Raw genomic sequence first — 24,883 nt, forward strand, 5'->3', positions numbered from 1 at the left:
GTGCAAGCTTTTGCTAATAATTTAGGGTCATGAGCAACTGCCAAATGGATGCTACCTGTGGCCATTATGCTGACTGTACTGTTACTGCTGACATAACACAGGGAGGAAAAAAAGATACTAGTGGCCTAAAAAGCCATGGGAAAGAGCAATCAGTCTATTGTGGGTCCCTTACTGCATGTAGCAGAATAATCTCTGGCTCTCATGCTCACAGCAGCATTGTCTACAGATTGGGAACATTTTATCTTATTTTCGGCATTCACGCTGTCCTTGTTATTGTGTCTGTTTTGCAAACCTGCCTTTCCATACCATGGGTTTTCTTGCCATGTTCAACAAGTGTTTCAGTGCCTCTTTAGTGTTACACTGTAGAGCCACCATAAAAGCTGACACATGTGATATACTGTAGGTAACATCATTTGAGCTTATGAATAGATTGAGCAGTGCAATAGTTCTATAGTACTGAGGATGCCATGCCACGTGTTACGAATACGTTTTTTATTTACATATGTACAGAACTGTACAGAACTATAAATATATAATTAACAAAGCATATCCAGCATTGCTGCATGAAGAAAAAGAAAAGACTGTAAACATGGTATTTACATAAAGATGGGGTAACCTCATGACATTGACATAACAAATATTTCCAAACACCAATAAACTTGCTGTGGCCAAAAATAATGCCCAGGCATATAACAGTGGCCTGGCATTTCAATAACTTTGTCACGTAATATCAAATAGCTGCAGATGCTTTTTAGTTCTGGTCCAGCCTGATGATGCACTGACAATGAATTGCTATTGCTACAAAAAGGAAAGATGTGCATGAGACAGTATTATTTACCAGTCTCGTGCTGGTGTCGAATAGTAAAAATGTATTAATGGCAAGACATCTGAGATGTGCGTGTCACTGTCCTTGAGACATACGAAAAATCTTTGCTCTCTGCAAACGTGGAAAAAAAGCAAGTCAAATATTTAGATGAATAGACAGCGAGTATCAAATGGATGTGTTCGGGAATTCTTGAATGAGGCGAGAAGGAAAGGAGCCATCACTCGGATAGAGATGATGACTGCCGATGAGAAAGATTGCGGCGACGAAGCCTTGCCAAATGGACGATTTCATCGCTTGGCTGGAATGGTCGGAAAAGTTGGTGCTGCCGAATATCCTTTGCAGATGGTCGCTTCTCACTGTCATGGCTGAGGAGCCGCTCAATGAGCTTGCACTGGAAAATAAAACAGTGACAACAATTAACAAGGATGGTCGCAGAGGAAGTCGTGCAACAATGAACCTTTTACTATGAGCACAAATAATTTATACAGATGATATTAGCATCAATGCAATAAAAGTCAATTTTAATGTAAAAAGACTCCTGTGCCTGACAAATCAGCAGCCCAAAACCAGATTATTGTAAGGACAAAACTTCAAGGGAAATTTTTTCGCGACATTGCTCATTTGCATCAGCTGTTCAACATAGGTACTGTATATATGATGGATATATGACAACCAATTGATTTCTTGCGCATGAATTTCGCGAACAGCAAAATGAAATTTCAGATGCTGAGCCACAGTTGGTTTGATATTTCAAACAAAAATTTAGTAACACGAATTCATGAATATTGTTGTTGCACATAATGGAATAAGTGCTTTCCAAGTGTTATTGAGTCACTAGGTCCAATAGCAAAGTGACATTACAACACCAAACATGGTCAAAGTTTCAAGCACAGCCGAAAGACCTCCGGCATCATAAGCTCCTGCTTGTTATACGGCTATAATAAAAGATTGATACAGATTGATACAGGAAGTGGCATACAAGCTGTGTGCAACGGCAGTTTTATGACATCAAGCACACTGGTTAACATTACATCACACTGTCATCATTATTAAGAGATTAAAATTACTGCTTGGACGGTGGCAATTAATTCATGGAAATTGTGTTTCAGTCTTTGGCCAACAACCAATGGTAATTTCACTTGGATGCTTAAAAGGCACAGCACAAGGGCCTTAGGCATCTTAAGAATCTTCGGACATGCGGCTAAGCCTTTCAGCACTCGGTGTTTCGGAATTCGTGACGAAGCACATTGCGCACGCAATCCTTGGACACGCGGCTAAACATTTTGCACATAGGGAGTCTTTGACTCGGCGATCATGCACATTGTGCGCGGACTTCTCGGACCCTCACCTAAGCATTTTGTGCATCGGCGCCTCCGACTGCGCGAATAAGCACATCGAGTGTCGACTCCTCGAGCCCGTGGCTAGGAATTTCACGCGTCGGCACTTCGGACTGCGTGAGTAAGCGCGTTGAGTGTCGACTTCTCAAGCCCGCGACTAGGCATTTCGCGCGTCGGCACCTCGGACTGCGCAGCTAGGTCCTTCGCGCGTCGGCACCTCAAACTGTGCGACTAAGCATATCATGTGTCAGCTCCTTGTATCTGCGGCTAGGCATTTCGCGCTTCGTCATCTCGGACCCGCAACCAAGCATATTGCGCGTTCACTCTATTGTCACGATAGCTCGTAGCAATATCTGTGATACCACCCCTTCATAAAGAGAACCCCATCATGAGCTCTGTTCACTAGGCCCCTTGGGCTGGCCCCAACAGACACCTGGCTGCAGAAGCGATCGAGGCATCATACAAAAGTACAATCCTCGAAAGCACCTAGCAGCTGCATATCTATCACTGGCTCTCTGACCCTAAGTTCTACAGCCATTGTCAAGTAAAGGCTGCTAACACTCAGAGCCTTCATTCAGTAACATGGTCAATTCTACCAAAAAAAAAAAGCCTCACTGATTGTACTGGAGATTGCTATCAATCGGGCAGCCTGTGGGTACAGGCAGCCTGCGGGTACAGGCTGCCTGTGGGTACAGGCTGCCTGAATGTATGCTGGAGCTATATTCATGCCCACACAGCGTTCGGCACGTCGCTTGGTTTGAAACCTAGGCACTGTGCTCTTTGTAGAGCAGTAGCAGCAAAGAATGCCCTATAAAAAGAAAAAAAAAGGGGGGGGGGAAGCACACCAGAGCAGAGGCCACATGTACAAGAAGCCCCACATCGCAAAACACCCCAAAGACTACAAATTTGGTGCCTTTTAGAGAAATGAAGAGATGGTGAAATTTTGAGAGCTGTTTTCTCAAAACTGTTTTTCTGCCTGTCTGCTCAGTTTCTGGCGCTGATTTCTTTGTTACCGTTCAACATATTTTGACTCCGTTTTTTTTTTGTCACGTTCCTTGGACTGCAGTGCAGGTCGTAACATTCTCGCTTTCTTATCTTGACCCTTTGTAAGTTTACAATATGGCTATTCATCTACCCTGAAAGTGTGCTTGATGTGAAGGTAACAAAATATGGCACTCCAAAAAATTTGTGTTGTGAAAAAAAAAAAATCCAAGAATGTCACGACCTTCAGCACGCATTTAGCTATGCAGTCAATACTTCAAAAGCCTTCTATCGCGTTTTTCAAGTTCACCAGGCTCTCCAGAAAGTAAGAGGAAGAAAAATTCTGCTCAATAAAATTGGATAAAATGTTCTCAAGATATCGCTCTGAAACTTTTATGGAAGCACCAGGGAGACATTCTAAACATTTGTGCCAATTTTCATCAAAATCCATGAAGAAATAAGAAAGTTGATTTTCAAAGCCACGTCCCCCGTTAACTAAAGCACTGTGAGCCAACTGACATTGGGGGCCCATGGTAAGACCACAAATGAGGCAGTGCTCGGTGATATAAGATGGGCCTCTTTTGAAGTCAGAGAAGCACAGAGCAAAATTCGTTTGGAGAAAGACTCAGGAACATGGATAAAAAGGATTGGGCAGCTAAAGTGCACAAATATCTGTACCTGAAAAGCATGGACACAGATGGAGGACGCGATCAAGCAAGTTGGCAACCAAGTGCAAGGTAACTGAAGGTGTAAATAGACAACACGGAGTCATAAAAAAAACAGTTAACAATCAGAGACGGTAAATTGAAAGCAAAAGGTGGGAACAAAGAAGTCCATGGATATATACAAATACGGCAAGAAAGAAATTGCGAGAGAAAATCTGTACGATAAGACAAAAGGCAGTGCCTTGTTATTTGAGGCCCTAGCTGGCTGCCTGAGGATGAAAACACACTGAAGGAAGTATTCACAACAGGATGAGGCATGTGCCTGTGCCTGCTGCAGCAAAAGTCCAGAGATGGCTCTGCACATCGCAATGGAATGCCAAGATACCCAGCAAAAACCCAGCAAAAACTGTAGGGAACGTCCACTTTCAAGGACTGCTCGGATTCAAAGCAGACGGAACATTAATTGGTCAGTGGTAGAGATTAGCAAGAGGCATTTAGAGTAATGGTGGAAAAATAAGCAAGCAAGAGATCAACAGAACTGGGATCGTTCCAGGCATAGGTAACTGTACAAGATACATATAGGTTGTGATGAAGAGAGAGAAGATCAAAAGGAGAGAGGCAGGATGCTAGATTGCAACAGATGAAGTAAAACCTGAATTGAATTCTGGGGTTTTACATACCATAACCACAATTTGATTATGAGGCACGCCATGGAGGGGACTCTGTATTGATTTTGACCACCAGTAGAGCTTTAACATGCCCCCAATGCAAGGGACAATGGCTTTTCTGCATTTCGCCATTGAAACGTGGCCGCCGTGGCCGGGATATGATCCCACAACCTCGTGCTTAGCAGTGCAACACCATATCCGCCAAGCCACTGTGGCAGATTAGTAAAACGTGATTAGCTTAATCAGACTAAGGGACTATTCGTCGCCGCCCCGTATGAAAGGGGGCGGCGGCCAATAGAAGTCATCATCGAAGACCAGCACTGGCGGTCACAATATTTTGCCTCGCTACAGCTGTGCAGGTCAATTATGATTGCTTTAATTGTTCTGGCTAAAAAGTCATACTTCGTTTTTTAAGCCAGCAATTTTTACCTAAGTGGAAGAAGCTTTGCTTTTGTCAGCAAGGTCGTTCAAGAGCTCTCGGCTGCCCTCTGAATGCGACATAAACCTACAGAGATAACAGCAGGCTGAATATTTTGTGCATCAAGATGGAAAATACCCATCACTCACAGCAAAACTTGTGAAAAAGCTTTCTGTGCACATGGAACAGTTACTGAACCATTGGTTTCACTGGTAGAGCAACAAGTTGGAATAAATGAAGTGGTGTGGAATCGGGTACTGTGCACCATGCAATGTCAATCATTCATACGGATCTTTATTTTTTCATGATTCATCTTAATCTGATTTGTAAAGTAGAAGACAACCTGCAAAGAGTGTATGCCAAGTTAGAGTTTGTGCTCATCACCACGTGTCTCGCTTTGTCATCATAGTCAGATTACCACTTTCTGTAGAAAGTTGGCAAGTGGTACTGCAAAGTGCCACACTGCTGAAAAAAGGATGAGAAGTGTGTGCAAAGCTGTGGACGTATGGATGAACAAAACAAGGAGTGTCACATGTGTCACACCTATGTGACAATGTAATGTAATGTACAACAATGTAATGAATGCACTCACAGATGCCTGAATCAGCGCTCTTGCATATGTTTACTGTCTGCCCTAAAGTAAGTGAGCTCTGATTTTTTTTAGTTAAAAGAAAAGCAGAGCAGCATATATGCCTCATCAAATCCTGATGATCAAGGCATTTCGTCATGGCTTTCCACTGTTTCCAGTCATTTAAATTCAGGACACATATTGAGCAAAATTCAGTATAGCAAAACTAACAGCAACAGAGCAAAATGGAAAGGCAATTCATGGCAGCGCCAAACGTTAACTAGTTAAACAATACAGACTATGATTACGACAAGGATAAATAAAAGCAATTTTAAGAGCATTGAATGTTTCCACCAGAAGCATAAATTCTCCGGATTCCCTTGCTCAAGAATTATATCCAGGGTTCAGCATTATTTTGCTTTTAATCTTGCAAAATTTAGCACACCATTTCTATTTCTATATAAAGGATGTCTTTTTGTTTTTTCTCAGTGGCTACTTACTGATGTGAACTATTACCACATTTTCAATGACTATTTACATGAAACCTGGTTCATTTTTTCATGATAATGCTGTCAAACTACAATTTACCAAACTCGTTAACCAAGGATTTCATTAATGTTGAAAATTTTGTTAAATTGAGGTCACTATGTTAAGTTGTAAAAGTACCTTTTTTTTTTCTGATCACAGCTTTCTTCGCTGTTGTATCAGAAAAAATTACAAGGCTGGAATATTCACTCTAATTCTTTAAAGTCACTAGAGCAGTACTTGTTGAAGAATGGATTTGTATACTCAATCAAAACAAGCCAAACCAGAACTGTGCAGCCAGTATGAGCACAAGATCCTCGATATTAGGAAATTCTTTGTCTAGCTGGTATTTGATGAAGCATGAATTTACCACTAAAAAAATGCACACCAAGGCAAACAAAAACAAACACAGGGTTTTCATACTATGTTTCTGACGTAGTAGTTCTGCGGAAACACGCAAGGTGGAGAGAAGTAATGAATAAAGGGAAAAATCAGACATCCACCCGTTCGTAGCAATCGCTACAAAGGAAACCCAACCGGGTTCCACGAAAGGAAAGCCTCAAAGTTGAAGAAAAATTCGTCCTGGTCCGGGACTCGAACCCGGGACCACCGCCTTTCCGGGGCAGCCGCTCTACTATTTGAGCTAACCAGGCGGCTAGCAGATGGCAGAGCGAAGTCGAATTTGTCGAGAACATGAAGCAAAGGCAAGTGTTTGACGTAGTAGTTCTGCGGAAACATGCAAGGTGGAGAGAAGTAATGAATAAAGGGAAAATCAGACATCCACCCGTTCGTAGCAATTGCTATAAAGGAAACCCAAATTCATTCATTTTTTTGTTCATTAGTTCATTCATTCTTTATTCATTACTTCTCTCCACCTTGCGTGTTTCCGCAGAAATACTACGTCAAACACTTGCCTTTGCTTCGTGTTGTCGACAAATTCGACTTCGCTCTGCCATCTGCTAGCCGCCTGGTTAGCTCAGATGGTAGAGCGGCTGCCCCGGAAAGGCGGTGGTCCTGGGTTCGAGTCCCGGACCAGGATGAATTTTTCTTCAACTTTGAGGCTTTCCTTTCGTGGAACCCGGTTGGGTTTCCTTTGTAGCAATTGCTACGAACGGGTAGATGTCTGATTTTCCCTTTATTCGATACTATGTTTCGCTGAAACATTCTTTTGCCAGCTCTCTGCCACTTGCCATTTCTTAATTGATTGCAATATAAAGCTGAAATTAACTACAGTGATGAAACTGAATACAATAATTCAGTGGACATAACAAAACACTGCACTATTTTTGGCAATTACTTCTTGACTAAGGGGGGGGGGAGAGGGGGCTGAATAGTGAAACTACGACATTACTAACCATTACAAACTTGAACGGAGAATTTACCCTCCACCGGACAAGCAATTGGTGAAGGCGCAGGAAAGCGTTTGGCGAAGATTGCAGACGAGATCTTTCTATAACCCATACGTGTTAAACAAAATCTACCCGGACGTTCAGCCGGAATGCAAATGGTGCCAGGAACTGGCCACCTATGACCACATATTATGGAGCTGTAGCATAGCGCTGCCACCGGCGGATATTATGCGTGATCCTTCTCTCGAGCAGCGGGAGGCCGTGTTGGCCAGCTCAGACCCGGTCGTCCAGACCAGGGCCGTGGAGTGGGCCACCCAGGTCGCCGTCAGCCATGAGCTGATGGCCATCTAGCACGGAATCGTCCACACATGCGTTCTGACGAAAATAAAGTTTTTCTATCCATCCATCTAATAAACTTGAGTATGAATGTTAAAAAACATCTGACTTCTAATACCAAAGAAATACTGAACATTTATCCACAAAAGAAAAAGGCACTTTAGCAATGTAAACAAAGTGGGGTCTACCAAGGAAAGATAAATAACTGAGGTAAAAATATCTTGCAAGCATAAGGTCAAACCATCTTTGATTCGATTACTGCGTCATATTGTCATGGCTCACTGGAGAAAAGAGCGGAGAGCGGTATTTATTCAAGAGAGTTAGGGCAAGCGCTCAGTCCAGACTTCTCTAGCGCCTCACTTGCACAGACGAGGTCGTCGTCTTTACCGTCAGCGTGGTTGGGCACAGATGGTGTCGCAGCATTTGCCCCCCTCCAGAAGGAGCATTGTCCTGATGCTCGGCGGGTAGCATCCGGTGTCCAGCAAACCACAGAGTGTCCATGTCATTCAGAAAAATAAGGTTTCATGCGCACCACGTGCACAGTCTCAGGCAGGTCGTGACGGCGCCTCGAGCAGGATGGGCTGTCAGGAACGACTTCATAGTTGATGTCGCTAAGGCGTTGTAGAACCTTGTACGGCCCGAAGTATCGGCGTAGAAGTTTCTCCACGAGGCCTCGGTGGCGTATTGGAGCCCAAACCCAGACTCTCTGGCCGGGCTGGTAGACGACACATCGATGGTGTTGATTGTAACGTTGGGCATCACGGTCTTGCCGGCTGGCTATGCGAACGCGCGCGAACTGTCTTGCTTCTTCGGCGCGCTCTGTAAAATCTGCGGCGTCAGTCTCGGAATCGCTGGAATCATGAGGAAGCATAGCATCCAGCATTGTAGTTACTTCACGACCGTGGAGGAGACTGAATGGCGTCATTCGTGTTGTTTCTTGCTGAGCCGTATTATAAGCAAACGTTACATAGGGTAGTATTTGGTCCCAGTTCTTGTGTTCCACATCGACGTACATGCACAGTATGTCTGCGAGAGTCTTGTTGAGGCGCTCCGTAAGTCCATTGCTTTGCGGATGATAGGCTGTCGTCCTTCTGTGTGCCGTACCACTGAGGGTGAGTACAGTTCGCAAAAGTTCAGCCGTGAAGGCGGTTCCTTTGTCGGTTATGATGACCGCTGGAGCACCGTGCCTCAGGACGACGTTTTCGATGAAGAACTGTGCGGCATTGGCTGCTGTGCTGCTAGGAAGTGCCTTGGTTTCAGCATATAGCGTGAGGTAATCTGTCGCAACTATGATCCATTTATTTCCGGCAGAAGATATTGGGAATGGGCCCAAAAGGTCCATCCAAATTTGTGCAAACAGTGTTTCCGGTACTGGAACGGGATGTAATAATCCGGCAGGTTTCGTAGGTGGCACTTTTCGTCGCTGACAGTCAAGGCACGTTCGAACGTAGTGCTTCACCTGTGCTGCGAGCCGTCGCCAGTAATACTTCTCTTTGATCCGTGCTAATGTTCTTGTGTAGCCTAAGTGACCTGAGGTAGCTTCGTCGTGACAGGCCTGCAAAATTTCATTGCGGAGAGGTTTAGGGACGACTAGCAGATATCTCTTCCCTGTTGAAGAGAAGTTCCTCCTAAAAAGAACACTGTTGCATAGGCAGAATGATGACACGTGCCTTGAGAACAATCTGGGCTTGTTTGTGGTGCGGCCTTCTAAGAAATCAATAAGTGACGCGAGCTCCTGGTCCTCTTGCTGTTGTTGAGAGATGGTGGCCGCACGAACAACTCCCAAAAAACCTGCGGATTCGTCATCGTCTCCACCTGATGACTCGATCGGCGATCTGGAAAGGCAGTCAGCGTCTAAGTGCTGCCTTCCCGATTTACAGACCACTGTCATGTCGTACTCTTGAAGCCGTAGGCTCCAGCGTGCCAAATGTGCAGATGGATCTTTCATGTTGGTCAACCAACAGAGAGAATGGTGGTCACTTATAACTTGAAATGGGTGGCCGTATATGTACGGGCGGAACTTGGTAACTGCCTATACTAGAGCCAAGCATTCCTTCTCGGTGGTGGAGTAGTTCGACTCGCCACGTGACAATGTTCTACTCGCGTAAGCGATGACTCGCTCAGCGCCGTCTTGCCGTTGAACAAGGACGGCGCCTAGACCTACGTTGCTGGCGTCGGTGTGGATCATTGTCGGCGCATCCACGTCAAAGTGGGCAAGAACAGGCGGAGTTTGTAGGTGGTGCCGCAACTCGTCAAATGCCGCCTCCTGCTCCTCGCCCCACACAAACGTGACATCTTTTCTGGTTAAGCAGGTGAGTGGTGAGGCGATGCGTGCAAAACCCGCAATAAATCGCCGGTAATATGCGCATAGGCCCAGGAAGCATCTGACTGCCTTTTTGTCTCTAGGCCTTGAAAACTTTGCGACAGCTGCGATTTTCTCAGGATCAGGCCTGACACCTGTGTGACTTACTACGTGGCCCAAAAACTGTAGTTCTTCATAGCCAAAGTGGCACTTTTCAGGTTTTAAGGTAAGCCCAGCGGCCCATATGGCTTGAAGAACCGACCGTAGCCGCCCGAGATGTTCATCAAATGTGGCAGAATAAACAATGACATCGTCTAGGTAGACTAAGCAAGTCTTCCACTTAAGGTCTGAGAGAACAGTATCCATTAGTCTTTGGAACGTGGCTGGGGCGGAACACAAACCAAAAGGGAGAACTTTGAATTCATAGAGCCCATCAGGCGTTACAAAAGCCGTCTTTTCGCGATCCCGCTCATTGACCTCTATTTGCCAGTATCCACTATTTAAGTCCATCGATGAGAAGTACCGTGCATGCCGTAGCCTGTCGAGGGAATCGTCGATGCGTGGTAAGGGATACACATCTTTTTTTGTAACCCGATTGAGCTTGCGATAATCGATACAAAACCGTAGGCTACCATCCTTCTTCTTAACGAGTACCATGGGCGATGCCGAAGGGCTTTTTGACGGCTGGATGACATCATCTTCTAGCATTTTCTTGACTTGCTGCTGTATTGCTTCCCGCTCTTTCTCAGCCACGCGATGCGGATGCTGTCAGATGGGTATTGCTGCTTCCTCCGTAATGATGCGGTGTTTCGTCAGTGGAGTTTGACGTACTCGGGAGGTTGTAGAGAAGCAGTCCTTAAAATCGTCAAGCAGTTCCCTGAGACTTTGTTTCTGTTGCGGCGGTAAACCTGGGTCAATATCAACGACGGGTGCATGTGGCATTGTATCGGTGGTCAATTCCTCTTTTACAGCAAAGCAGTGTTGAACGTGGTCAATTTCATCAAAGTACGCCACAGCGGTGCCTTTACTGATGTGCCAGCGTTCATTGGTAAAATTTGTCAAAAGTACCTCTGTGCGACCACCGATTAGGCTAACGATACCGCGAGCGATGGCAACACCTTGATGGAACAGAAGTGCAGTTAGTCGTTCGGCTACACCGTCCTTGTTAAATTGTTCTCCGCAACTGACGGAGACAAGACTGCATGATAGTGGTGGTATGCAGAAGTCGTCATCGGCGACACGTAACAATGTACGTTGGCGCTCTTCGTCTTGGCTCGTGTCTGTACTAGTTGACAAGGTTATCTAGCCTCGTATGTCAACCAGGGCGCCATACACCCGCGAGAAGTCCGTTCCAAGGATGAGGGATCTGCAGCACTCTTTTAAAATAATAAAACTGGCGACAAAAGCTGTATCTCCTATCTGGAGTCATGCAGTACATTTTCCTATAGGTGTCATAATCTGGCCCCCTGCATTTCGAATATAAGGGCCCGTCCATTGCATTTTGACTTTGTTAAGCCGGTCTGCCAACTGCTCACTCATTATCGAAAAGTCTGCGCCAGTATCAACTAAAGCTGTCACGTCGTGCCCATCAATCATTAAGAGTAGGTCGGCACTCACAAATTCGTCGGTGTTCCGTTTCTCCGGGTTGCTCTGCTCGTTTCTCTGTAATGTTGGGGGTCTTTCGGCGGTTCGACGACTTGCAACCTTCCCCCCGGAGGTCGCCGATTTCAGTTTCCCCGCCGTGGGCTTGGAGAGCGGCCTCTCACCAAGTCGGCGAAACTGCGACGGTTCAGCGAAGAATAACGCAACGGAGACGGCGAGCGCGACCGGAGATTAGCTGAGCTGCCTTGTTCCCGAGTGACACTGTCGTCGAAGCGTCGATGTCTCTCTGGAAACTGTTGCGGTGTGGCAGGTGACATTTCCTGGGTGCCACCCTGGCGATGAGGGCAAAAACGATAAATATGCCCTGGTTCGCCACATTGAAAACACAATGGTCGGCGATCAGCGGTGCGCCATACGTCGGTCCTGCGAAGCTGGGGTCGCCTGAGATGCACCCTCTGTATCCAGGCAGCAATGGGTGGCCGCTGATGGTACTGCTGTACTGGCCCGGTAGAAAGCAGGCGACGAACAGCATCTGCGTAGCTGTATGCGCGCGGCTCGAAGCGTGGCTCGGGACAAGTATCAGGGAGTGGCTCAGGTGATGCAAATGCTTGCCGGATTTCTTGGCGGACAACTTCAGCGACCGAAGCAACAGTGAACTCCTTCGGTGTCGGCAGTTTGCTTCGCAATCTCCTCGCGCACGCCTCTTATCAGTTCACGCAGCGAGGTCTCGTCTGTCACTGTCAGTACTGCGGATCCTGCAGGCGCATCGTTAGTCAGGCGTTCGTATTGCCGGAAAAGCTGCAGCGCCCGCTCGATTGCTGTGGCTTCCTTAATGAACACTTCTACTGTTGTAGGCGGGTTACGCACAAGACCAGCGAATAGCTGTTCTTTGATGCCACGCATGAGATGGCTCAGCTTTTTCGAATCAGGCATGTTGGGATCCGCGCGGTGAAACAAACGAGACATGTCCTCGGCAAACATCGAAACACTTTCGTTGGGCTTCCGAATGCGCAACTCGAGAAGGCGTTGTGCATTATCGCGGCGATCAGTGCTTCCGAAGGTGTCAAGTAGCCGACGGCAAAATTCGTCCCACGTTGTCAAATGTGCCTCGCGGTTTTGGAACCACGTCCTTGCGCTACCTTCAAGAGCGAAGTACACATTGGAAAGCTTCTGGTCCGGACGCCACTGATTGACCTTAGCTACTCGTTCGTACTGGTCCAGCCAGTCTTTGGCGTCTTCATACGTGTCACCGTGGAAGCTAGTGGGGACCAGATTGTTTTGAATGGTCACCTGTGTTGGACCTGCAAGCGCCATTTCCTGAGTCGGTGAGGTCGCTGGCAAAGTTCCTTGGAAGAGGCCGAATTCCGGGCACAGACCTTGCAGGCGGCGGCTTGCGCGGTGCACAGGTGTCTCGACGCGTGGATGATGTCTTGAAGGGCTGGACGCAGGGCTACTCGCAGGAGTCGTCCCTATCATAAGGTGATGTTGTGATACCCAGCACGTCCACCAGTGTCACGGCTCACTGGAGACAAGAGCAGAGAGCGGTACTTATTCGAGAGAGTTAGGGCAAGCGCTCAGTCCAGACTTCTTCTCTAGCGCCTCGCTTGCGCAGACGAGGTCGTCGTCTTTATCGTCAGTGTGGTTGGGCACAGATGGTGTCGCGGCAATATTGTACAAAAATAATATTTTGGTTAGCGTGCTAGCTGAGAAGCTTGTGCCTTTGCACAGCAAGGATGCCTCCTGCTGCTAATCATCAGGAATAGTGGATGCAGGAATGGACAAGTAGTTCCAGTCAAGTCAGATTAACAATGAACGTTTTAAGCAACCACTGTTATAGTATACTATGCTCACCCAGGAACAAATAACAAAAAAAATTTAGTATGAAATTCTTGCGCCAAATACAAATGGAATAATAAAGTCTGTTCCACTTGCATATGAAATGTTGAACATTTCTACATTGCTATTAATTAAAAGAGCTCTCCAATACAAATTAAGCTACTTGTCTTGTCAGCTGTACAGTGGCAGTTGGTGATGCTTTCAGCATTTGTTGCAGCGCTGATATCAAAGCATTTACCACTTTAATCTGTCCAAAGAAATCAAGAAGCTGTTACTGACCGCATTCTCACATTGTTGCAGCTTTGAGCAACACTGTAAAGAAGCTTACAGCCAGCCAACCTCAACTATCCTGGCCCCAAAGATTGGATAAACCGTTTCTAAACAGGTTCTACTAATTAAACAGTGTTAAGCTTTCTTATTTTAGACTTTTAGAATTCTTGTATGTCCATGAAAAGAATGCTTCAACAAAGTAGTGTTATTCCAAAGTGGTGGTGTAGCACTGACTACTCCAACTTCTGATGCTTTGTAAAGCCCATGAGTGTTTCAGGGAACATGAACAGCTTTTACAGAAACCTTAAGGCAATAAGGTTATAAGGCCACTTGAAGAGCTTGCTCAGAAAGACAGTCACAAACATTAGCCCTTCTGGCATGCATTGTTCGGGCCCATCCGGTCATAAAACCCTACAAAGGGGATCTGCTTCAGTATTTTTTTTACTTGGTGTATTTTGCTTATTTAGTTTATGTATGTGCACACTAAAGAAAATATCTTGTGTTTCAGCATACTATGCTTTCTGCATTACATACATCAGTGTGCTTGCCCCTCTGCCCCTATGTAATGCCCCTATGCCCTTAGGGTAAATAAATAAATAAATTAGGGAGATTATCTGGTGAAAGGGAAATAGGTGGTTTGTGTGCACTAGTGAAACTGAGCAGGTCTGCAAGAACAGACACAAAGAGAGAAGGGAAACAAACTTTCACAAACAGTGAATATGTATTAGTGCACCTAGGCATATGTAGCAGTGCTTTTGCAGAAGGTTTACAATTTCTGCGCACTGACGCTGTCTCTCTTTTGTCAATGTTCAGTTGGTACTCAATCCTGCTCTTAAAGAAGTTGAACTACAGTGCACACTTGAAACATTCTCTCTGCTTTCACCTCATAATTGTTGTGGCCACAGTGAAACACTGCTGCGAATGCCTGTAGAAAATGTGACAACGAAAAGGCAACAACAATGTGTGAAATTAATCTACATATGCATGTGACCATTACTTGATATTGGCTGCGATCGTTGATGTCAGTGACTGAGTGAGAAAGGAGATGGAAAGTGCCAAAATTCTAGTTGAGAGCACAGCGATTAACAGACTTAGATGGGCTAGTTGGTTGCTGGCTTGATGGAACATGGTTATAACGGCGCATTTTGAGGACAGGATATAGAAAGAATGCACACAAGACAGACGCCGACTAGGCGTCTGTCCTGTGTGCATGCACACAAGACAGGCTTGTGTGCAATGTCTTGTGTGTCTGACAGTCTTGTGTGCAATGCACACAAGACAGACGCCGACTGGGCGTCTGTCCTGTGTGCATTCTTTCTGTGTCTTGTCCTCAAAACGCGCCAACCTTAAGTTTCTCTGTACTATTTCAAAATTTCTCAGTTTAATAAAAAGCCAATCATGCAAGCCTTATTTCCATCATTCTTTTAATAATTGTCCATTTGTCAACTTTTCATAGTTCATACTGCAGGTTGTACTGCTAGGCTTTATTGTTCTTCACTGTGTATCACTATGTACTACCTGTCTACCTAGTACTGTGATGCTCAGTTCCACAGCTTGGGACTCTTAGGCGATTTTAATGGGTCTTGGAAAACAAGCAACTGCCTATACACACTATCACGCCGGAATGAAACCTGAACAAGAAGGAATAAAGGACATTTCTTACAGTTGATTAGTACTTAAAAGTGAGACATGTGATCATCGCACAGCCACGTGCTATGAATACTCTGACTACAAAACTAAGCTTCTGGGAATGAATCACTCCAGTGTCATACACAGCAGCTGATGTGGAATAAAAAACTGCCCTCTAGTTTGTTTTCTTGTGTTTATGCTTCATTCTGGTGTAATAGTACAGTCATGAGCAATATGAGAGAGAACATTGGATTCATATTTAAGCAATGTTATGATTACTTGTGATGTACAGATTTGAATCCATCATTTAATATGCAACAAATAGCTTTCCTTTCCTTAGCCTCGTTGAACACGTGCATGGGGTAAGTGTATTTAGCCTCTTGAAAGCAACTGAAGTGTTCGCTTTCATAATGCTCAAGGGGGTACAACTATATTTTAAAATTATGCCTTTCACATTGCACACGATTCCTCACAACACAACAAAATGATGAAAAACACAGCAAAGTGATGGATAACCCAGCATAATTACCCCTACTCTGAGCTGCACTTACTAGATATTACAGTGCTTGCTAATAAGGAGATGAGTATACTCATTTAAACTGTTTGTTACATATCTTGAATGAAATTCAACAGTGAAAAAAAAAAAAGCCATCACACCTTTTCTGTCTGGCAATGACCTTATTCAAGACAACTCAAAAATGAATTTTACCTCAGTTGCATAGGTCTTCACGAACTTTGGTGGAAAGTTAAGCCTCTTGACATTCATAAGGACCTAAATAAATAAAAAGAAGTATAACTGCAAGGGAATGACAGATTGCACATTGGGCAAATCACTAGACAAAAAAGGTTAGCACACAATTACGAACTTGACCTTGATGCAGTGTGGCAAAGAATTTGAAGACACGACCAAGGGGCAGAAACAGAAGAAAAGAGTGTGAACCAGCGCTCTTTCCTTTTTTCTTACCTTGGACGTATCTTCAGATTCATTGCCGTGCTGCATCAAGTTCGTAATGCAGTACTAACTTGACCAATCTTCAACACTAGTTAGCACACAACTCCTTAAAAAAAAAAAAAAATCTCGTATAGTCAATTTTGATGAACACTTAAATGCATGTGTTTCATGTGTTTCATGTTTCAGCTTCTGCTGATAACACAGAGGTAGATTTATTGAAGGGGTCTCACACTGGTGACAATTTATAGGATTCCAGTTCTTTTATTGTGTGACAGTTTATTGATTGCACAGTATGGCTATACTTAACCCTGTAAAGCCTTAAACTTGTTCAAACTGAAGAAACAACTTTGTCATGGTGAAGTCACACTCAACAACATTCCAAAAGGTCTCAAAATCAATGTAGCATTTTGTTTCCACAACACTTCACCTAATAAAGTCCTTATCACAGGTGACACTATGGGCACTGCTGCTTGCAAGCTGTTGGAACTAGTTCTATATCTGGCAGACAGCCGTATTGTGAACTCCAGTAGACTCCATTTTATGACAAACACAATAGGACCTTTCAAATCTGTTTGTCATAGTAGAATTCAATCAAACAGATTCACTTTAGCTTATTGAAAATTAGTCTTATTAGAGTTACCCATAAGTAAAGTCTACTGAATTATAAATTTATATAGTGCTTGAACTTTGTTCTCCTGGTCTGCATTTTGTATGCTGAACATTTGGGAAGCACATACGCATTACGCAGTAACTATGGGAAACACACGGCCCTATTTGCAGCTGTAGCAATCTGGGATAACCTGCCAACGATTTATAACAATGTCATTGTTCCATTTAAGAAAAAATTAATCATGTTTCTAATAGAAGGTTGAGTTCATGATTCTCATGTTTACTAGTACTCTTTTGTTGTATAGCTTAAAAGTACGTCTTGTTGGGCGAGTTGGTCACAATTCATCGTGGGTACTAGGTGCGAACACACACAAGACACACAAGACACACACTGTCCAGTCTCCTTCCTTGTGTCTTGTGTGTGTTCGCGCCTAGTACCCAAGATATTTTGTTGTGCTTACTAGTCGTTGCTAACGTATAATCAATGTTGCTTAATCACGTCTCTTCATGCACCTCAAAACAGGAGGTCCCCTTGAAGCCTTGAGCTATAGGACCTCCTTCTGTATATTCAACCCAATATGTACCACCTTTGTAAAAATAAACATTCTTTTGATTGATTTGATTAATATGCTTTAAACACTCACATGTGCCCCAGGTGCACCAGCTACACCATGCATTTCGTACAGTTCTTATAGTAGCTGATTACAATAATGATTGTCACCCCCAAACCCAGTGCCAGTCAATTTACAAGAATAAAAGCCACAAAAGGAAGTATACTCAACTGATGTGTCTTTTGTAGGAAAAAAGGGCAGTTCACATCTTTTCCACAGTGAGTCTTCCATCTCTTGGCCTTGAGGTTTTCATTTTAGGCTTATATGCTTTATTTATCACACTGTCAACTGATTGGGGAAACATTTTGACATTTGTTCAAATTACTTTGGGTGCATTTTGGATTACTTTTTGTACACATTACCTTGCTTAATTTAGTTTGCTCTTGAATTTGTGCTTTTGCATTTTCCACAACATTTACACAGTTGTGTAAATGTTTGTAAAAGCAAAGGTTTCAAAGCTGCAAGGAATTATGGCTAGAGTGTGAAATGTGGGTTTAGTGGCTGACATGCTGCTGTTCTTAAACTATGTGCATCTTGTGAGCTGACATACCTGTGCTTGAATAGCCTTAGGTGAGTGACAGGAGTATAAAACACGTTTTTTTGATTGACCACAACTATTCTTAATGGCATTCTTCATGAGTAAATAACACAAGGCTAATGCTAATTCAGGAGCTGGAGCATGCAAACTTACCTGTATTCTCTCCATTTGAGTTGAAAAAGGCCACAGAAGCTCAAAAAAGATAAGCCCCAAAGAAAAGATATCCACTGACTGGTTGTACTTGAGGCCATCAATCTACAAAACATACGAGAGCAAAGACCCATGATTTAAAGTGCTAATAGTAGATGCACTGCTTCAACTACTACAGTGTGGCTGCACAGCAGGCAATAGTAGACTACCAAAACAGCTATGCTTGGGGCCGGCCAAACTATGCAAATAAGCAATGACATACTTGCGATGCGACAGTTGTGTGCCAATGGCTAGCAACTGATGCATGCCAATGCTGGTGGAGTGTCACTAACAATTGTTCGGCCTTCCTTTTAAACACTTCTTTCAATTTGACGTTTGTTTTGGATGATTTTAAATGGTTTTGAATGTCCAACCACCACTGAATTTAACAGAAGCTGACCGTATGCTTCTTCAAGTGCTTGGAGCCTAGTGCCTGCTTGCTCAACATAATAAAATACTAGTTGTGGCAATAAAGGGTGCTTGCTTAAGAGACACTAAACATGTTTAAGCATTTTAATTGAACAAGTTCACTGCATAAAGTGTGCAGTCATAATGATACGCACTGAATATTGTGGCAGATACACGTCATGCAAAGCACACAAAATAAAAATTTACATGACCTGCCCAGGTCACTTGGCCCACAGGTTGCCACAAGTATGCTTTCTCTAATGCCATCAAGTTCCTGACAAGGTCCTGACAAGGTCCTGACAGTGAATATTTTTATTTTTCAACCAATCTTGACAAAATAATATACTTGTTTAGTTTATTCATGCTGATTTCAAATATTATTTCGTTTTCTCGCAGCTCATTTATTTATTTACCTATTTATTTATTTATTTATTTATTTATTTATTTATTTATTTATTATTAATACCTCAAAGTCCCCGGTGTGGGGTATTACATGAGGGATGGGTGATCACTTCAGTGAAATGTGGACTCAATGGCAGTCTTGAAATGATGTGGATTGGAGTGGTGCACAATGTCAGTGGAAAGGTCATTCCAGTCCCGGGCAGTCTTCACAAAAAAAGGAATGAAGGTGCGCAGTGGTCTGGGCAGGCGGAGGGTACACAGATTTTTCGTGACGTAATTGGCAAGACTGACAGTGCACTGGAATGATGCTGAAGTACTAGGAGCAGAATGATAAAATTTATGATAAAGGCACAGCCTTATATCTAGATTGGAAATTCCTGCTTTTAATTTTAACAGAGAGGCACTGGTGTGGTATGAAAAATCAGAATAAATAAAACAAGGTGCACGATTTTGAACTGCTTCTACAGTATTAGGAAGGGTGGTTTGGTGTGGGTCCCAAACAGAGCATGCATATTCTAGCTTAGGTCTGACAAAAGTTAGATAAGTTAGTATTCTTAAGGATGGGGGTAAGAAGTACAAGTTGCGGCAGAAGTAACCAAGCATGTGATTGGCTTTGCTAGTGATGTTCGTAATATGAGAAGACCAAGAAAGGTTACTTGAAAGTGTAAGGCTAAGGTACTTGCATGACTCCACAGATCATATTTTAGAGTTGCAGAGAACGTACTTAGGAGTATGGTGAAGCTTCCGCCGATGAAAAGGTTTTAGTAAAATCTTTGTAGTGTTCAGTGGCATTAGCCACATCTTGCACCAAGTGGTAACTTAGTCAAGATCATATTGCAATGTGCAGTTGTCGGTACCAGTAAGGAATGGGTGATAAATGACAAAATCACCAGGAAAAAAAAAGTGAATATTAGAAGAAAGTTTAGCGGGTAAATCATTAATATATATAAGGAAGAAAAGGGGCCCAAGGGTTCTGCCTTGTGGCACTACGGAACAGCGCTTTTAGAGAAGTGGTTGTTAGCATGCACAAACTGTTGTCTGTTAGTTAAGAAATTCTGCATCCAGTCTAAAACAAGAGGATTAAGGTGCAAACAAGAAAGTTTTAGGAGAAGCTATTTATGCCTCTGTAAGATTTCTTTTCGAAATCTAAAAAGAGGACGTCAACTGGGATGTTTTGATCAAGGTTAGAGCTTATGTCATTTATAAATAGAGTTAACTCACTATCACAAGATAGACCTTACAGAAGCCATGCTGGTTATGGTGGAAGAAATTGACAGGCATTAGGAATGTAGCAATGTGAGAGTAAAGTACACATTCCATTCATTTTGAACAGACACTGGTTTGAGAAATTGGGCAGTAATTACTACATAATGATGAAGGACCTTTCTTTGGGACTGGTATAACCGTGCCCACTTTCCAGTGATCTGGCACCACTCCTGATAACAAAGACTGCTGAAAAATATGACATAGGATCTCGCTTGCAACATATTTAGTATTTTTTAAGACTTTGGAATTAATACCATCGATGACAGGTGAAGAGGACAGCTTCAAGCAATCAATACATTTCCTGATGCCATCAGAACTGAAGGCAATTGCAGGCATGGTAAGGTAATTTAAACATGGGAATTCGGGAAGTTCACCTCTGGGTTCATTAGTAAACACGGAAGAGAATGCAACATTAAGCACTTCAGCAATTTCACGATCAGGAATAGGCTTATTTTGCTCGTCACACAGTGCAAGTCGTTGCAAATGCTTTAGATTTATAATATCCCAGAATTGTTTAGAGCTATTTTGCAGAATGTTTGGTAGGGCAGTCGAAAAAAAAGAGCATTTTGTTTGAATAGCAAGAGATTAGTGCATTCTTTCAGTGGTGCAGAATTTATGCCATGCGCACTCAGAGTCAGAATGCCTAGCAGCGTGGTAAAGGTTTTTTTTTTTTTTTTTTTCCCGGTTGAGTTGCTTTAGTGCCGTGTTGAACCAAGGTGATGAGTGCCTTTTGGTTACAGAGATGGTAGGCATGTAACTTTTTATCAGCTCATGTACTTTATTTTTGAAAAGGAGCCGGTTAGTTTCAACAGAACGTTCTGAGAAACCAGTAAAGAACAAGCTGGCAAATTCCGCAAATTTAATATTCACATCAGTATAGTTGCGTTTGTCGTAAAGCGTAATAATTTTTCTAGTTAGCAGGTATGCCACATTGGAATGAGGTATATAGCGCTGAACGATCACTAAGGCCAGGTAACTGCATTAGTGCCGAAACATTATTGGAGTGAGAAATGAGAATAAGGTCTAATATGTTAGAAGACTTATCACTGTGCCGTGTAGGGTTATCAACAATTTCTGTTAAGCCAAAGATAAGACATGTGCTAATAAAATCACTTTCAAGTGTTTTTTGACGTTGTTTCAGCTATGCTGGACCAACTGATGGCAGGGAAGTTGAAATTGCCAACAGTATGATAGGTGATTGGGGATAAAGCTCCGTTACCGAGTGAAGTACCTCATGGAAGTCAGTAACGAAAGAGTGGTCTGCGGCACGTGGACAATAGCATGTACCGATAACAACGGTTTGGCTGGAAGCATTGCTTATCACAAACACAATTTCTAAGGGTGTTGTTACTGATATTTCAGTACGCTGTCACCCCTTTTGTGGGTTACATCGCGTCAAAATATAGAAAAATTTTGGGAAATGTGAAATAATTTCTGCATTATTAATGGACAGGTTAAGATAAGTTTCAGTAAGAAGGGCGACGTTCGATGCCGTTGCGCTGAGCAGGTGTTGGAGGGAATCAAGTTTGGGAACAATAGTGCGAATATTGGTGTAAAGAAATGAAAGTAGTTACTGGGACGGTCGGATGCTGGGAACCTGGTGATCGAGCAAATACCTTATCAGAACAACGGTTGTACGTGCAATTTGTATTTCCGATTAGCAATTTGTCGTGGCATAGTTTAAGGGTCTCTGTTGTGCTTTGGCAAACTGAACTAGGTGCCTTCTAGCAGTTAGCGTGTTAGAGAATAGTCATCCAAAATCTGATATTCAGTTATTTTTAGATTTCTTGCGCATGACTACATGCACTCTTTTACTTTAAAATGTGTGAATTTAACATTTATAGGCCTATTTCTGTTACAATTAAAGCACCCTAACCTGTGGGCTCTTTCCACGTCTAATTGTTCAATGGGGCTGCTTAGTTGTGTACTGCAGCGTTGAATCACTAAGGTTTCGGATGCAGGCCATGTTTCGTTTTCAAGGTCTTTGAAATTAAAGAAAACTAGATTTGATCTTCGCGCCCTACCTTCGGAATCTTTTAGTTTAGCCTTAAAGATTTAGCCTTTAGCCTTAATCCCATTTGCGTTCTGTTCGGCGAGCTTCATGAGTTAAATAAAATTAATTCTAAATAACATACTATTGTTTCATGCCTCTATAGTGAAAAAACAGGAAACGATTTTTTTTATTTTAATGCATGAATCAATAGCTCAAGAGGTGAAGAGTGCAATAATGCAAGTATTCTTTAAAATGCGATCACTACAAGTGCCATTATATTAGTTATATTAGTTTACGTTTTGCAATGCAAAACAATGCAGCAAGAAATAGAGCAAAATAATTAAGTTTAGGATGTAGGATGTAGGAGTGATAGGTAGGGTAAAGTGCAGTGATCATAGGTTAGTGAGGGCTAAGATTCACCTCAATCTGAAGAGAGAAAAAGCAAAATTGGTCAAGAAGAAACAGGTCAACTTTGAGGCAGTAAGGGTAAAAGCAGACAAATTCAGGCTGGTACTTGCAAACAAATATGCAGCCTTAGAACAGAGAGATGGTGATGACATAGAGCTAATGAATGAAACCGTAACTAGGTTAGCTTCAGAAGCAGCAATTGAAGTGGGAGGCAAGGCACAAAGGCAACCAGTAGGCAAGCTCTCCCAAGTAACAAAGGACCTAATAAAGAAACGACAAAAAATGAAAGTGTCCAGCTTAAGAGATAAGATAGAATTCACGGAACTGTCAAAACTGATCATGAAGGCGAAATTAAGTAATATTCGAAACTATAATGTGAAAAAGACTGAAGAAGCCATAAAAAGATCGACGCAGCCTGAAATCAGTGAGAAAGAAACTTGGCATAGAACAAACCAAGATGTATTCACTAAAAGATAGGCAGGGTAATATCAGCAGCCTCGAAGATATAGTAAAAGCAGCAGAAGAATTCTATACTGACCTGACTCCTCCTATACTGAGGAGTCAGGGTACCTCAATTACAAACAGTAATGAACAGGATACAGAAACTCCTCCTATAACTAGCGATGAGATAAGAAGGGCCTTGCAAGACATGAAACAAGGAAGAGCATTAGGAGAGGATGGAATAACAGTCGATTTAATCAAAGATGGAGGAGACATAATGCTTGGAAAACTGGCGGCTCTTTATATGAAGTGTATATCAACAGAAAGGGTCCCAGAAAACTGGAAGAATGCAAACATTATACTAAACCACAAAAAGGGAAACATTAAAGAATTGAAAAATTATAGACCATTAGCTTACTCCCAGTATTATATAAAATATTCACCAAAATAATCTCCAATAGCGTGAGGGCAACACTGGGCTTTGGTCAACCAAGGGAACAGGCTGGCTTCAGGAAGGGATACTCTACAATGGATCACCTCCATGCCATAAATCAGGTTATCGAGAAATTTGCCGAATATATTAAGCCTCTATATATGGCTTTCATAGATTACGAAAAGACATTTGGTTCAGTAGAGATACCAACAGTCATAGCGGCATTACGTAATCAAGGAGTACAGAACGCTTACGTAAATACCCTGGAAAATATCTACAGAGATTCCACAGCCACCTTAATTCTACACAAGTAGGACGATACCTACAGAGAAAGGGGTCGACAAGGAGACACAATCTCTCCAATGCTGTTCACTGCGTGCTTGGAAGAAGTAGTCAAGCTATTAAACTTGGAGGGCTTAGGAGTAAAGATCGACGGCAAATATCTCAGCAGTCTTCGGTTTGCCGATGACATTGTTCTATTCAGCAACAATGCAGTCGAGTTACAACAAATGATTGAGGTCCTTAACAGGGAGAGTGTAAGAGTGGGGTTGAAGATTAATATGCAGAAGAAAAAGATAATTATAAATAGCCGAGCAAAGGAACAAGAGTTCAGGATGGCCAGTCGGGATCTAGAGTCTGTGAAGGAGTACGTTTACCTAGGTCAATTAATCACAGCGAACCCTGATCATGAGAAGGAAATTCACAGAAGGATAAAAATGGGTTGGATCGCATATGGCAAACATTGCCAGCTCCTGATTGGAAGCTTACCATTATCATTGATAAGGAAGGTGCAAAATCAGTGCATTTTACCAGTGCTGACACATGGGACATGTAGAGACTTGGAGACTGACAAAGGAGCTTGAGAACAAGTTAAGGACCATGCAAAGAACGATGGAACGAAGAATGCTAGGCATAACTTTAAGAGACAGAAAGAAAGCGGTTTGGATCAGAGAGCAAACGGGTATAGACGATATTCTAATTGACATCAAGAGAAAAAAATGGAGCTGGGCAGGTCATGTAATGCGCAGGTCAGATAAGGGTTGAACCATTAGGGTTACAGAATGGGTACCAAGAGAAGGGAAACGCAATCGAGGATGACAGAAGACTAGGTGGAGTGATGAAACTCGGAAATTCGCGGGCGCTAGTTGGAATCGGTTGGTGCAGGACAGGAGTAATTTGAGATCGCAGGAAGAGGTCTTCCTCCTGCAGTGGACATAAAACAGGTTGATGATGATGATGATGATGATGATGATGATGATGAATTAAGTTTAGAAGCCACAATATTAAAATCCGCTTGCATTATACCATTTATCAGACATGC

General features: G+C 43.1%; 1 protein-coding gene across 1 annotated transcript in view; it reads right to left on the minus strand.

Annotated features, from left to right (window-relative positions):
• Positions 1–471: 471 nt before the first annotated feature.
• Positions 472–24,883, minus strand: part of LOC142566027 (eukaryotic translation initiation factor 2-alpha kinase 3-like) — a 93,714-nt gene continuing 69,302 nt past the window's right edge. The window contains exons 17-19 of the mRNA XM_075676722.1: positions 18,176–18,277; positions 16,022–16,084; positions 472–1,217 (exon numbers count right to left, since the gene is read on the minus strand). Coding sequence (XP_075532837.1) covers positions 1,044–1,217; positions 16,022–16,084; positions 18,176–18,277 — 339 coding nt within the window. The 3' untranslated portion in view covers positions 472–1,043. The remainder of the gene's footprint in view (positions 1,218–16,021; positions 16,085–18,175; positions 18,278–24,883) is intronic.

The sequence above is a fragment of the Dermacentor variabilis genome, unplaced genomic scaffold, assembly GCF_050947875.1.
Source record: "Dermacentor variabilis isolate Ectoservices unplaced genomic scaffold, ASM5094787v1 scaffold_12, whole genome shotgun sequence".
In the NCBI taxonomy this organism is placed as follows: domain Eukaryota; kingdom Metazoa; phylum Arthropoda; class Arachnida; order Ixodida; family Ixodidae; genus Dermacentor; species Dermacentor variabilis.